At 41.0% G+C, this 16,529-nt stretch overlaps 1 protein-coding gene across 1 annotated transcript; it reads right to left on the reverse strand.

Moving 5' to 3' along the window:
- Positions 1–13,484: 13,484 nt before the first annotated feature.
- On the reverse strand, positions 13,485–14,713 carry LOC108235867 (urotensin-2 receptor). Its single transcript, XM_017416128.3, has one exon. The coding sequence runs from the start codon at positions 14,603–14,605 to the stop codon at positions 13,517–13,519; it is 1,089 nt and encodes a 362-aa protein (XP_017271617.1). The 5' UTR covers positions 14,606–14,713; the 3' UTR covers positions 13,485–13,516.
- Between the last annotated feature and the right edge of the window lie 1,816 nt (positions 14,714–16,529).

Here is a 16,529-nt window from a genome sequence, read left to right on the forward strand (position 1 = left end):
TCTCTTGCTACTTTTTTCTCAGTGTGTTACTATCAGTGCTGACTCAGCTCCATCTTTTGTTCCTCCAACCGAATTTGTGATTTTCCTACTTGTCAGGGTCATCCCCTAAAAACAATCAAATTTTCTTGGCTAGTCGGTCGGAATTATGGGAATCTTTAGATCAAAAATAGAAAAAGTACTCAGAATTCCATTTTTCAGATCGTTTACCTTCTTTTTCAGAGATAGTCAGGAATAATTTTGAACTTTTGCTCCAACAAAAGCTGCTTGAGTTTCCTAATGGAGCCAAAAGACTTTCAGGAACCTAATAAACTGTTAGTTCAAGTTTTCAGCTACTTATATCCCAAAAATCAACCAGTTTGATTCATCAGCACATACTGTTTTTTCACCAGCAAAATGTAGAAATGGTAATGATATTATAATAACAATACAATTTTCTGTTGTAACAAACTCAGTCTTTGGAGTGAAGAAAGGATTATTACAAGTTATTTAACAAAAATTAATTGATTAGTATAATACTAACTACTGAAAAAGCTACTACAGTCGGAGGACTCATTAAAGGACATCTCCTGAAAGTTTCATAGTAATCTGTACAAGTATGTAGAAATTTTGACAATTTTTGTTACGGATGACAACTTTTCTGATTATTGTTGTTAACTATACCAGAATTTTGAAGTTTAAAACCTATTTTTTAACCAAGATACATGTTCTTGGGGTCATTTGAAAGTTCCTTTAATACTCTTTCAATTAATATTAACCTTTTTTTTGAATATTTTGTTCCCAGCCTGGTTATATTACTTTTAGCTTTTAGCTGACATTTTGCTTCTTGCAGCCAGCATGTGACCACTTTGAGTTACCATTTTGCTACTTTTAACTTTTTCCTACTACTTTACTATGCTTAGTAAGCATTTTCCTTCTTTTAGATTTTATCTAGCTTTTTCCACTTTTATTTAGTGCTTTGCTCGGTTTTGCTTCTAGCTAGCAATCTGCTACTTTTGGTCAGCATGTTGTTTATGTTTAGCTACTTTTAACTTTTATCTAATGTTTTGCTCCTTTTAGCTTCTGTTCTGCTTGTTTTAACTTTAACAACTTAGTTTAAGCTTCTCAGTTTTCAATTTCTGCAGAAGTCATTTAGCACTGGGCGTTGACACGATATTTTCTCTAGTTGTGTTTAGTGTCTAGTTGCACTTTTGATCATTATCGTGACACCAATTTAAACCTTAGACTCAATGAGGTGCTGTTTGCTTTGAAGACTTTACTGTATAATACCTTGTGGGCTCGTTTGATTGACTCTGCCAAAGTCTGAAGACAACCTAAGCTATGTCCTTGTGGACAATATGCATTTTTGAAACCCATCAGGGAGATGGTATGAACTTTAGACAAGAGCTTCCGAAGAAAACAGAAGCAGTGGATGTTTGCAGGATCCTTTCCATGGTAAAGAACACTCCAGGAGGGTTGGCATGTTATTATCCAAGTCTACTATAGTCAAAGGACATCAGGCTGGCTCAGACAGAGGTCTCATTACCATTTTCATGAGCCTTGGGACTATATATATAGCCTGTCAACATGTACTGAAGTGATGAGCAGAAAAAAGATCATCATCTTGTACATTATGCGAAGGCAGCGTGATCCCTGAGTTCCAGTGGCACTGGGTAACTAGTGTTAATGAAGAAGCAGCTGGCTGGATTCTTTAGCCACAGGGAAACACTGCCTCCTCAAATCTAGCTGAATGCAACACGTCTGACTGGATGATTAGAACCTCGCCACAGCCGTGCTGAATTTTCCCTGCTGAACACGAATGTGAATTCAGAAAAACCCAGAGAGCAGACAAAACAAAGAGAGCAGCAGTACATAGCTGATAAGACAACAAAACTGAGAAAACAACATTTTTAGTGGCGTCCACGGCCTTCAGACTTCAGGCAGTAATAGCCAGCAAAGGTTCTTTAGCAAAGTATTACAATATTTTTACGATTACTTTTACATTTCGGCCTCTCGAAAGGGTTTTAAATAGTAGGAAGCTGCAATTTGTAAAACCTTGCTATAAAACGCATTTTATGATCCACAAAATAATTGTTGTGTTGGAGATAAAATGCATTGGAGATGACTCTCAGCTACTACCATATCAAATTTTAGCTCCGTATCTGTAAAACTCACTCAGTTACAGCCGTTTTTGTGTTTGCTAAGATCGCTTTGCTGTGGTGGCCATCTTGAATCGGGTCGACTCTTAAATTTTAACCAGTTAGAACTGTCTACAAAATGAGTGTCGCCTTGGTCGGTGGGCGGTAACAACAGCATTAAAGCATTAACGGTTTTTCTTTAATATCCAACTTCATACTGACAGGACAGGACCACATGCTGAGCTGGCAGTTTTGCAACAGTCATTCGATAAAATGAAAACCATCTGGTTTTTATCAGGTTTTAAATTAGATAAATACAGCCTGACATACCACTTTGTCATACTTCTTGGTTAATATTTATTTGACAAATTAATGTCAAAAAGCAGCTTTAGTGTGTTAAAATCTATATACACACTTACTGGTTTCCTAGGAAATCTTCTGTCAGCTGCTCCCTTTAGGGGTCACCACAGCTGATCATTTGTGTCCATCTCACCCTCTCCAGCATCCTCCTCTGTCACACCAAATCTCACACCATCCTCCTGCACTACATTCATAAATCTTCTTTGTGGCTGACTTCTTCTCCTCCCTGACAGCTCCATATTTAACACCCTTTGTCCATTGTATCCGCTGTCCCTCCTCTGCACGTATCCAAACCATCTCAGCATGCCTCCACCTCTCCAGGCTCTCTTCCACCTGCTACAGATCACAGCATCATCTGCCAACATACTGATTCAACAGGAACAAAGAGTATAAATAGTAGCTGAGGATCAAATATGCTCAGTTAATGGTCTTGATGCTCACATTTCATAGGCTGTTTCTAGACTTAGGAGAAAAAAAAAAGCTTAATTAAAAAGAAGCCAAATGCATAAACAAAACAGTAACTTCTATATCCTGTCATTTCCTGTAGAGTTGGTTTAATGTAAAAAAATTCACGCATCAGCACAAAGACAATTCACACATCAGCACAAACACCTCATACCAGCTGTGAAGCACGGTGGTGGAGAGCTGATTATTTGGGCTTGTTTCTCAGCCACAGGACCTGGAACCGATGTGGTCATACAAGAGACTTCAAGTCACTTTTCACTTCAAGTAAAAAGTGGTTAAATCACTGATGAATGATGTTTCAAACACCACCTTTGCATTTAGGCTTAGCTCTTGATAAATAATTGATAACATGATGTCATGTTAGATGAGGTGAGCCTGTGATCGGGAGGTCGCAGGTTCGAATCCTCAGACCGACCCAAAATTTGGGCAGGGAAGATGAGGTACCTACATCTGCATACACCCTCTGTGCCCCACTGTGGGCCCTTGGGCTGCTTAAATGGCAGCCCCCTGCTCCACATTTAAAGTGCTGGGTTTAATAACCTCTGTACTCAAAACGGTGACTTGCTAATGTATGTTTTGAACTTGTTTTCCTGCTTCCTGGCAGGAAAATAAATCCAGGTAATGCAGCTTTTAAGGGATGCATCCGACTACTGAATGTTTAATGGCGCGCCGGCCATTTTATTATTATTTGAAAATGTTTAAAAGGACAGATTCAGCCATTTGCTGTTTGGAAATCTATAGTCTACATTTCATCATCTTTCTTTTGTCCCTACCTTTAGAAAATAGTTGAAAGACATGATCAGTATTCATCTCTTTTCAGGTGAAGTGTTATATTACAGAACATTGTAAAGAAATGAAGATTTTTTGAGGAGCAGGAAAGAAAAACACAATTCTGAACAACAATCCTCATTCTATCATAAATCTTGAACGTACAAAGGAAGAAAAATAAACCCCTTTTTTCAATCTTTGCTCTGACAATGTGTCACATCCTAGTACTTGGCGGGCTACAATGAATTTATACATGAGTTTAAGACACTGACAGAATACACACACACACACACACCATCTGTACCAAAACCAAAAATCCAATCTGCTTTGCTTGAAAATGTCACAGCTCAAGATAACGTTCAGATAATTTTCCTAATGACAAAACAATCTGGCACCAAAGACGCTCTTCTGTCCCAGTCTATGTTTGAGGAACACAGCAGACGTGTCCGGACATGAATTATAACATCTGTTTTGTTCTATTCGCCGTCTTTCATGAACTCTCAGACAGCATAAGGCATGTTTCTGCATCACTCACCACGATCTCTGTCAGTTTCCAACAGATTTTATTTTGAATAATAAAATAATTATACCAGTTTATCATCTGAAAATTGTTACCTTTTATCTACCTTTATTGCCTGCTGCCACGAAAGGTGGGCAATCAAGTAATTGCCTGTGTGTATGTTTGTCTGTTAGCAAAATATCTCATGAACCACTGGACAAATTGTAATAAAATTCTAATAAAGTAATAACTAGATATACATCTACAACTGATTAATTTTGGGAGTCAACCTCATCAACATGGCTGCCACAGCTTATCAACCTTAGCAAAGACAAAAATGGCTACAAACCAGTTTTACAGATCCTGAATCAAAACTGTGTGTGATAGTAGACAAAATCATGATTTCTTTATATGTTTTTCTGCTACTTTTATGTTAAAATAATGCAGAAATTTGTATTTAGTCTGTGTAATTTAGTCTTTAACTAAGAATAAACATAAAATTCAGGGCAGGCAAGAGGTTTTAACCTGGAGTTTATGAATAAAGATTGTAGGCACTCTTCAAAATAAAAGTCTGGCATTATCATAGCTTAATTTATCAAAACAGTAAGTCCCAAAGTATTACTGGGCTTTATAGAAGAAAGTAGATGGGAAGTTGTTGGGAGTTTGGACAATACCTGCACTGACACCCTTTTTGTTCAGAAAATTAACAGTATAACTAAGTATAGTATAAAATCAAGTAAGTGAGTACAATAAACTAGACAACTGGTGTCTTGTAACATAAATGTTATAAGAAAGAAGCCACATTCCACTCATTTCCAACTGGAAACGGGTGGAACGCTTCGTCTGGGTCGGGAATGAGTCTCTGCCTCACATGGAGGAGTTCAAGTATCTGGGTGTCTTGCTCACAAGGGATGGTAGGATGGAGCGGGAGATGGATCAAAGGATCAGGGCCTCATCCGCAGTGATGAGGGCGTTGCTTCGATCAGTCGTGGTGAAGAAAGAGTTGAGTCGAAAGGCAAAACTCTCCATTTACTGGTCCATCTACGTTCCAGCCCTCACCTATGGTCACAAGGTTTGGATCATGACTGAAAGAACGAGATCCCGGGTACAAGCTGCTGAAATGAGCTTCCTCCATAGTGTGGCCAGGCTCAGCCTTAGAGATAAGATGAGGAGCTCCGTCATCTGGGGGGAGCTCAGAGTAGAGCTGCTCCTTCACATTGAAAGGAGTCAGTTGAGGTGGTTCAGACATTGGATTTGGACGCCTCCCTTTGGAGATTTTTCAGGCATGTCCCACTGGGAAGAGAGCTCAGGGCAGACCCAGAACTCGCTGGAGGGATTATGTATCCTCTCTGTCCTGGGAACGCTTTAGGATCCTCCAATAGGAGCTGAAGAGTGTCTCTGGGGAAAGGGAGGTCTGGGTTTCTCTCCTGCATCTGTTGCCTGTGTGACCCGACTACAGATAAGCGGTAGAAGATGAATGGATAGCTGGATATAAAAAAAGAATGTGACTTGTAAGAAAAACAAGGATGTTTTTTTTCTCCCTAAGTACAAGTTTTCCAAACCTTTTAAAAATAAGTTTATAATTCTACGCAAAGAATGAATAAAAGCCTCATATCAAACTGAAGTTTCACAATCAGCATCTGAAACCTCAATCGTCACAAGTGATAAGTCTGACACTTTAAGCACTTTTTAAAGAACCCATTCTTCCTGTTTCAATGGGATTGTTGAAATTGGAGGATGATTTGGGGATTACTGAGTGGATGGTTTCATTTCTAAAGCACCATGTTGGCTTTACTAAACATGTATATGTGTGCAAAAGCAAAAACAATACCAATTACCATGTTGTGGCGTTATTACAGCAAGTGTGCCATTATGCCAGAAATCATTACAGATGTGATTTGCTTCATTCTTACTCTGCTGTTTCTACGAACACAGTCTCTTCTGCACCTACACTGCTACAGCAGCACCCTCTAGTGGCAAGAAGTACTAACAGCAACAGAATAGATCATCAATGCTGTAAAATTAGGAACACAACACACTCAAAAACAAATCCATTTTACACTGCTGTTGAGTTGGAGCCTTTCACGGCTGACATTTTGTCTTGGAAGGACAGAGAAATTGCAGGTGTCATTATAAGGACTGCATTCCACTTAGAGGAAGTTTTCTTTAACACAAGTTCACAGTGATAGACGCGGGATGCAGCCCTCATTAATATACTTGCGCTTTCTCTTCTCTTCCCAGTCAAAATGTCTACAGTGAAGAAGACCTAATGGGTAAGAGGTGGGGTGCTGTCCATCACATAATTAACACTGTGGTAAATTTAGTACCTCCATTTATTCTAAAATAATATATCCTTAGTTTATTGAAGGAAATCAGAGCATCCAAAAATAAAATATAAAAAAATCCCACCTACAGTCACAGAGAGAATGTGCAGATTGCACAGAGCCAGCTGGCAGGTTCTGCACCAGAACATTATTACATGGAGGCACTAATGCCAACCTCTGCAGGAAACCTCACCTTTATAAGTCACAGTTCAGCTGCAAATGTGCACATGTCCACCAGCCTCACATAACACCCCCTATGCACCTATCAGTGGTTATTATGAAGCACCGTATGAATGCTGATGCCAGAAATGAGCCTGCCGACACAAATGAAAGGACTTTATGGTTTGTAGTGCAGTACAATTACCAAATGGGGTAGGATCTCACATTGTGGTGGTCAGGAACACAGAGGACAAAAATAATAATAATAATAATGATACATCTGGCCCTCTGATATGGCTGCAACCTAAATGGCCCCAGGAAAACACGCATATAACAACTAAAATCTGTTCAAACCCTAACGTCACTCTGTTCTGCCACTCTTTAGTATATGTTATGTAAAAATGGCAATAGTTCATCTGAGCGGTGTAAACGCATAATGTTCTATGTGGAAAAAAGAATGAATTCATTCATGCTCAGTGGGAGGAAAGGGCAAGGCTGAATTCTTCCTGCATCTCAACTGGCCACAACTGGGAGGTGTGACGGTGAGGCTGCGCTCCTGAAATATTGAACATGATATGATTTGTTATGTGGAATGGCTTCTATCATGTACAACTGAAGGGGGAAGGGGGGTTAGAAGCGCAACTTGTTTGCCATTCCTGGTTTGGATGTCAATAAAGTGGATCTGACACTTCATCACCTCAGTCCCCTTCCCCTACATGTCCTTTGGAAGTCTGCTCCACTCACCACTCTTTGCCCCCAGGAACACTCGCTGCCACTTCCTTCTACTCCAGAATTTATCTTACTCTTCCTTCTAACATCCAACCTGTGGGGCATACACACATCGCCCCTTTCATTTCCAGCTTCGAACTCACGATCCTGTCTCAAAGTTACTTCACCTACACTAGCGGTCCCCAACCTTTTTAGCTCCACGGACTGCTTCATTATCAGACAGTATTTTCACGAACTAGCCTTTAAAGGTGTGACGGATAAATACAGAAAAAAAATAAATGATACGACCAGCATGAAAACGGGGGTATTTTTTAAACCAATAAACGTAAATCCATTGTGTATCAACATGAATAACAGCCTCTCCTCCCCCTGATGTTCTCTGGTCAATATGGCGATGTTTAAACAGGCCCTTTAAAATAAGATCCACCACAAATATAAAGTGCACAAAGAATACAACTCACCATAACACTGAATCAGTGGGAGCCCTGAGCCTGTTTCTCGGTAACGAGACGGTCCCATCTAGGGCTTCCAGAGACGTTTGTTTTTTACTCATTTTGCTGCTTGTGGGTTTGTTTTTAGCGGTAACGGATCACATGACCTAGATAAGTGTTTTGACACACATCAAGAGTGAGTCATAGACGGATGTAGTGGAGAGAATCCCCTCATTTTTCAAAATCAATGTTGTTCAGAAAAAAACAGAAATACTGTAAATTAATTATTCTTTCAGTGTGGCCCGGAACCAAATGACCCACTGACTGGTACCAGTCCGCGGCCCGGGGTTTGGGTACCTCTGACCTACACAACATTATTCTAACAAGATTACGCCTACTCCATTCCTCTTCTCATCTACTCCATGGTAAAACAACTTGAATCCGCCTCCAATGCTTCCTTGCTTTCCACCTGGTCTCCTGCACACAATATATCTTCCTTTCTCCATCATATCAACCAGCTCTCTCCTTTTACTAGTCATAGTTCCTACGTTTAAAGTCCCTACTCTCACCTTCACACGCCTGATTTTTCCTTCTCTCTCCTTGCCCAACCTACCCTTTCTTTTCATTTGGTCATCTACATGTTTGATTTGGACAAAGTATTTTGCAGGACGCTTTTCCTGATGGCAGCCCTCTCTGTTTATCTGGGCTTGAAACCGGCACTAGGAGTACACTGGCCTGCGGCAGCCCTGTGGCTGTGTTCATTAGGGCCTAATTATGTTATGAAATTGAGGAGCAAAATTCTGAGAGAAAGTATGACTGGTCAAACAATACAGACTCACCTCAGTCATACTGGCATTGATAAAAGCCGGTATAATCATACAATGGAAATGCAAATGGCCACAAAACAATTAATCACCACACCCATGCTGGTTTACCTTAACCAACCTCCACTAAATAAGTGTAGCAAATGGTCTCTAAAGAGCTCCAAGCTTGTTTACAAAAGAGAGCATGACTAATCACAAGTCAGACTCACTCAAGCTGCAAAGTATTCAGGCACATGATGCAAGACACTACTGTCAACTTACTGTCCTCAGGTTCAGTCTCTACTAGAAGTTCATCCCGGGTGAACCCCCAGTTAGGCTATGACCCGACTTTTTGGGCTCTAATGTAAAATGGAAACTGAACACTTTGTGATAGTTTAACATGTTTATTAGGAAAAACAGGCCATGGGCACCTAATGGTGTCATAAAATGGGGGAGCAAAATTCTGAATTGACAGCGTATGACTGGTTGGTGTAACGGAAATCGCAGCACGCTTTGAAACGGTGGACCAGAGTTTAAAACCTTGTGATTATTTTTTTTATTTTAATAAATAAACACACTTTGGCTAAATACTCACATGAAACCAATTTAGCTCAGTTTTATCCTAGATGGATCCATTGGGTCTCACACTCCTGCAGTTTGCTCTGGGCAGATGTCAAAATATAAGCAGTTTCCACTTTTTATGAAATCATGGATATCTTATGCTCCTAATTAGCATGATATTGTTCCGTTTTTACAGCACAGTTTTAACACCTTAAAAGACCAACTTAAGTTTTTATCTCCATAGCTAAAGCAAACAGTGTGTTGCTGAGATGAACTGAACCAACTCAAAGGAGAGGGGTGTAGAATGTAGCAATTATTTTCTAAATGAATCTTGTTGTTTGTAACTAAGAAAAAATAACATTAGAATCAAACAATACTCTCTTTTTGCTGGAAGTGTTAACATGTTTTTGTGTCATAAATAGGACTGCAAAATCACAAGTTTGCACACTCACTTTACAAAATGCAGCAGCAGCTACTCCACCTGTTTTATCGAGTAGGCACCTATAGGACAAACAACACTGCATGGGTTATGGGTTAGTATGGATTAGTATACTCTAACCCATACTGGTCAAAAAACTGTAAATTGGCTTCTGTTATAACTCTGGCTCAGTCTGCAGTTTTTCCTGTTCAAAGGAAGATCACTGCTGCCCAGACCATGCTCAGGTTATGGTAATCAAAGTGAAGATTTGATGCCATCTGTTAGTTAGCTATGTCTGTCATAATATAAACTCCCATCTGGATTTAGTTAGATTGTAATAAAACTAGAAGGACTTGGACTGAATATGTTTATTGAACTTATATTAAACCTTTTCAATTTAACAACAGTAATAAAGTGATCAAAAGATGATTCAAATATTCTAAAAAAATATCTATTTTACCATGACAAAGTTGATTTAACAGGCCATTTAAGTTATGTTTAAAGTAATGTTGTTGAAATTCAGTGTATAAATTTGATTCAAAAGACCTGATTGATTTATTTGTTTAGGCTAAATGGATTTATAGATTTAAATTAACCTAAGAAGTTCAATCAATTAACTGCTTTAAATCAACTCAACTGAAACAAAATGTTTATATATACCCATTTGAATTCATGGGAAATTGTTTTTTTTTTTAAAGTTCAAACCCAAAGGAGCTTAATTGATTATCAAACCCAATTCAGTCAAACTATTGCAGATGTTTAAACGCCAAAGGGTTTTAAAACGCCACAACAAGCATGAAGTCACTAGTACAACTTATCAGGTTTAACAGAGAGGAACCCAAACTCATCTTGAATAAACAAAAGCCGATTTCTTTTCAAAAGAAAAACCAAAAGGCTGACGTGGCAGCAAAAAGCTCACAAAAAAAACAAAACAAAAAACAAACTAAACACTAAAGACAGAGGATTGTAAGCAGACACAAAGAGCAAAACCTGAATATGGTAATAGACCAACAATGAGCCAGCGAGGATGACATGGAAGTGACTAAATATAAAGGCTGAGGGTGTCGGCTGGCCTCTTCCCCCAACCAGCAGGTACTGTGAGGCTATGGGAAGATTAGAGATCGTGCTCTCACATTTTCTGGAGCTATCAGCATCTGCGGAGGTTTTGGATGGACATCAAGAAGGAAATATATGCCGTTTTGGGAGTGAACTTGCCTTTGTGTTTAACATGCTATGCATTGAGACGTATCCCCATGGATCTGCCAGGTCTCTCTGTTGACAAGGTCTACCTATTAAACATTTTGCTGTTGGTTGCCAGGAAAATGATAACCAGCTTATGGAAACAATCGACACCACCGACACTAATCCAATGGATCAACAGATTAAAATGTTTTGTGCAGAGGTGGTTATCCATTAGGGGATATAACTAATTTCATTCTCCTTGTGAGGAGTTTTTTATTTGCCTTTTCTGTTTTTTTAAACCAGGGAATTTTTTTGTGTTTAGATGTTATGTTTATATTTGCAATATGGATGTTCATTTCCAGAGCGGAGGATGAGTGGGAGACTGACTGCAGCTGGAGTGAAAGGTAATGAGGAACAGGTGAAGTGGGTGTAGCAGGCTGACTGGAAAACTACTGAGGAGATGACCAGAGGAAGAGCGAATGATGGCAAAAAAAAACAAAAAAAAAAACACAACAAGCGCAGGGAGCAGAATTGTACAGTAATCTATATTACATGAAACACAAGGATCACAGAAAAAAAAACAGGAAGATCAAACACAGAAGAAAAGAAAAAACACCTGAAAAACACCCGTATCCTGACACTTGTGTTTTTCCCCTCACTTTTAAAGCAGCGTTTTTGCTCATATTTTTTAAGTTGAATCAGTTTTTACGGTGGAGCCATTCCACGAGCACCTTTTTTTTTCTCCTATCGTAGATGAGAGCCACAGCAAATGACTCAATATTTTGCTTGTGTTGTCCTAATTAACAGTGCATACAAAGCAGGCCCGGAACAGCAGAGGGGAGGCTGATCTGTCTGCTGCTGATGCTCGCGTTGTCAAGCACTTCGCGGCTACTGAGATCCTTGGATTCACGACAGCTCCCATGCTGAGATTTCTCTCCATGTTTTCATTTGGTGTCCAAGAAATTATCCAGGCCAGATTTACTGAAGTTAAATATATATTTTTTAATTTTAATTTCTTTTTAGTTATTTACATGGAATTTTATGAATATTTTTTAAGCATAAATAGCACCAGCAGCATTAGATTTAACATTTCTAGAACATCCAGTGGCAGGAATTTAATACATTTCTGATGAAATAACCATGTAATGTGACGTGTAATTGCGCGTAAAGGTTTACGTCAAGGCGTTCGCATGAACCATTGTGAATTTACAAACGTATGGCAGCAATCCACTTTGGATGTGGGTCCACACTGACACGCTAAAACTGGCTAAAACTGGACCCACTTCTAAAATAGATTTTTCTGTCTTAAAACAGCTCCAATCTTCAAAATTACACTAATTTAAGTACTATTATTTGAACCTTTACATTGTCATCAGTTTAGTTAATTTTGTCAATTACAGTTGTTTTGGCTGAAATATAATGAGATCCCTGCAGGTTGTGACTCCTGGATGCCCCTAAAGGGTTACACCTTGCTGCTGCTGGTGCTGTTTACACTAGCAAATAACCATAAAATTCCACGTTATAAACTACGTCATGTGAAATTTCAATAAAACAGCGTTCACGTGAACTGCTATGAGATTTTGCAGATTGGAGCCGTTTTTAGATGGCAGCAATCTGATTTAGTCTTGACTGCATTCAGGCTCATCAGTCCTGTCATTTCTCTAAGCAGAGGTCTTTCATAGGCTACCCAAAACAGGTAAGGTTTTCATTATTTATAACTTTTAGAAAGACACCAACCTTAGAGTGGCTAAATTATTACTTTAAGGGGAAATGAAAGAATTAAAAAAAACTGATAAAATGAAGCACAGATTAGCAGGTGGTTCAGGTTTGAGGTGCTGACGTGCATTTCTGGATGGAAGTATGACTTCTAAATCCTCTAGCTGCGAGTGTGCAGCGTTTTACACACTTTCTTGGTCTTACTCATGTGAGAAATTATTTGGAACTGAATTTGGCTATATGGAGTATAGCCAAACTTTGAACTAAACAAAAATTATTGGATATACAGCTGCCACAAAGCACATAAAAAACTTTAATTCTGCCAATTTTACAGATATTGAGCTAAAATCTAGTATAGTTGTAGCAGAGACTCATTCACAACACATACTATAAGTGCCACTGATTGCCCAAGATATTTGCTTTAAACTTCAGCAATAATTATTGAAGACAACCCTGTTTGTCTGTTAGCAAAATATCTCATGAACAACCAAACAGATTTTAAAGTAGCTCTCCAGAATTAAACACCGAATGTGCATCTACAATTGATAAACTTTTGGAGTCAGTGCAATTTAAGATGGCTGCCCCAGCTAATCCGCATTGGCCAACACAGAATTGGCGATAATCCTGTCAGTTTTAAAGATATCGAGCTGGAGTTTGATGTGGTAGTAGCTCAAGGGTGTTCACAACACATACTCTGAGTCTCAGATATCACAAGGTCGTGCTTAACTTTCTTTTCAAGGATGACCAAACCCTCATAAGATGAAATCAGGTTTAGAACTGTGGCATGAAAAGCATCGGGTGATGTGCGTTCCTCCACTCTTTATGTCACTTTATGTAACCCCAGTTTGTTTGAAAAAAAAAAGTTTCTGTGCGCACTTCCTTTAAGGCCAAACCTTAGCCATCAGTGCGCGTATGCTTTTTATGCACGGTGCGCACCAACACCTACCTACCTGCCACCAGGAGCTTTTTACGCACGAGGCTCGCGCGTCACCTCAGCGCGCCCATGACCAGGGTCTCGGAGTTGAACTCGAACTGGTTGCTGGAGGAGGCGGACTTGCCCCAGGAGTGGAGACTGGGCGGCCGCTGCTTGAAGGAGGACGTGTACTTGTAGAAGCTCCGGTGCCGGTTCTTCAGGTACTCCCTGTAGTTCTTGGTGAGCATCGTGTAGAGGAACGGGTTGATGCAGCTGTTGCTGTACGTCAGGCTCGCCACCAGGTAGTTGATGCACGTGTGCGTCTGCGAGGCCAGGTTCAGCGGCTTGGTGTGGTACAGGGGCAGCAGCTGCCAGATCCAAAAGGGCAGGAAGCACGCCCAGAACACCAGCACGATGGTGAAGATCATGATCAGCACCTTCTGCTTGGGGGACCTCTTGCTGTCTCTGCTGATCACAGAGTTGCGCTGGGACTCCAGGTACGTGCGGGCCAAGCGGACGTACAGGTACCCGATGATGAGCCCCGGGGCCATGATGCTGGTGCCGAACAGGACCGTCACGTACACCTTATAAGCCAGGGGCGCCCACGTGGGCGCGCACATCCTCTTCACGCCCCCGTCCGGCAGCTTCTTGGTGGTCTGCGCCACCATGACCATCATGGGCACGGTCAGCACCAGGGACAGCAGCCACACACCCCATGCCAGCGCCTTGCGGTAGCTCTTGGAGCGCCTGACCGTGTCCAGCGGCTGCGTGACGCCCAGGTAGCGCTCCGTGCAGATGACGGTGAGCGTGAAGATGCTCGCGTGCATGGTGAGCAGGTCCAGGCTGAGCAGGATGCGGCAGCCCACGTCCCCGAAGTACCAGTCCTTCAGGAAGTAGGTGGACACCACGAAGGGGATGGTGGAGAGGTAGAGGAGGTCCGCCAGGGCCAGGTTGATGATGGAGATGTACATGGAGGTGGCGAAGCGGATCGAGTGGCACATCACCACCAGCGTGTACACGTTGCCGGACACCCCGACGACGTAGACGACCGACAGGAGCGTCCCGAAAGTGGACGTGATGATGAGCTCGTGATCCACAGCCCCCAGCGATCCGCCGCCTCCGCCGAGCCGCGGCGGGCTGGGAGTCAGAGACCTGTTGTTCATGGCGCGCTGTCCCGCCGCCGGTTCCGTTCGTCCGGGAGGTAAAACGGCGCTCCCCGGCACGGTTCGTGTCTCTGCCTGGCTGTGCGCTCCCAGCCCGCTGCTCCTTCGCTCCTGACGTCACCGCCGTAACACTGACACCCTGGGCTGGAGTCGATGACAACGTATATGCTCAGACAGTCCGCCGTCCGCCGCGCGCTGCTCCTGGTGACGAAAACAACTTTCTGACTCTGGGAGGAAGAAAAAAAAAAAAAATAAAAAAAAAAAAAGGCTCTCCTTTAATTATGGTATCACTACACAAAAGAGGACTGACGCTTTAAAACTTTCGCCAGAGCGCATCAACATCACCAAAGCTTTATTATTATTATTATTATTATTATTATTATTATTATTATTATTATTATTATTATTATTATTATTTATTTATTTATTTATTTTAAATAAGAAACCAAAAGGAGCGGATTTTACGCGCAGTGCTAGTCTTAAAAAACTTATTCCTTATACGATTGCATATCGCCCGCTACCTCTCACGCCAGAGTTTCAAACTATGGGATCATCTTATGTCGTAAAATGACAGATTTATTGCCATTTTCGTCAAACCTTGAAAATAACATGAGTTGTGATGTCACCCGGCACCCCGGAGTGTTGCTTGACGCGTTAGTGCTTGGAGTATGTCTTGTGAATGACTCTCAGGCATTGCCACGTAAAATTTGAGCTCGGTATTTGTAAAAGTGACGGAGTTGCAACCATTTTTGTGTTGCTTAAGACTGATCAGCTGTGGCGGTCATCTTTAATCAGACTGACTCCAAAGGTTAATCAGTTGTAGATGTGCATCCAGTAATTACTTTCTGAGAGTTTCATTAACGTCTGTCCAGTGGCCCATGAGATATTTTGCTAACAGACAACGAGGGTTGTCTCCTGCTGTTATTGCCAAAATTTAAAACAAAGATTTTGTCCCTTGGAGCATGTGTTGGGAATTAGTCTCAGCTACTACCACATCAAATTTTAGCTCAATATCTGTAAAATAAATTGAGTTATAGCCATTTTTGTGTTAGCTAAAACTAATTAGCTGTGGCAGCCATCGTGAATTGATTTGACTCCAAAAGTTAATCAGTTGTAGATGTACATCCAATGGTCACTGTCTGCAAGTTTAAATAAAATCTGTCCACTGGTTCTTAAGATATTTTGCTAACAGACAGACAGACAGAGTTCACTCTAACAGTTAATGGCAAAGTTTTACACAAAATTGTCACGTGTTTCAGACGTCTCTCAGCTACTACCATGTCAAACTTTAGCTCAGTACTTGTAAAATCAACTGAGTCACAGCTATTTTTGTGTTTATGTATGTTCAGTTGGCTGTGGTGGCCATTTTGAATCGCAGATCCAGTCTCCTCCCTTCGACTCCCTGATCTTGGAGGTCATGGAGCAGTAGTCGGTTACTCCCTGACGGCCGTGAAGTTCTGCAAAATGTCAGAGTAATGTTCCGTGTGGAGGACTGAGCTTCACCTCGGAGCTCATTAAAGGCAGAAACGTCAGGTTTCGTTTTTTTCACAGCATTTAGCGCTCCAGAGCTAGAAATGAAACACCAGTTGTCGTCATTTTTTTTGTTGCTTTACATTTACGTGTGTCTAATTGGCTCTTTTCAGGAATGTAAGCAAATAGCATTGAACTTAAACACGGTCGTTTATTATAATAATTTTATTTCATAACGATTCAAGCTCTCTTGTTACTGTTTGCCCATTAGTTTTCCATTTCTGTCGCAACCATGTAGTTCACGTTTTCCGCAGTTTTGGAAATGCCCAGGAAAAGATACATACAAAAGTGTGCGACGCCATCAATGGAATTTTGGCAAACCAGCCATCTTTGGAGCTCTCCGACATACTTCGCAGTGGAAGCTCCATCCACGGAGCACGGAGCGGTGGAGAAA

Source organism: Kryptolebias marmoratus, linkage group LG17, assembly GCF_001649575.2.
Source record: "Kryptolebias marmoratus isolate JLee-2015 linkage group LG17, ASM164957v2, whole genome shotgun sequence".
NCBI lineage: Eukaryota > Metazoa > Chordata > Actinopteri > Cyprinodontiformes > Rivulidae > Kryptolebias > Kryptolebias marmoratus.

Excerpts from the sequence above, each read along its gene's own strand:
- LOC108235867 (XM_017416128.3), bottom strand. The coding sequence starts at position 14,605 with ATGAACAACAGGTCTCTGACTCCCAGCCCGCCGCGGCTCGGCGGAGGC.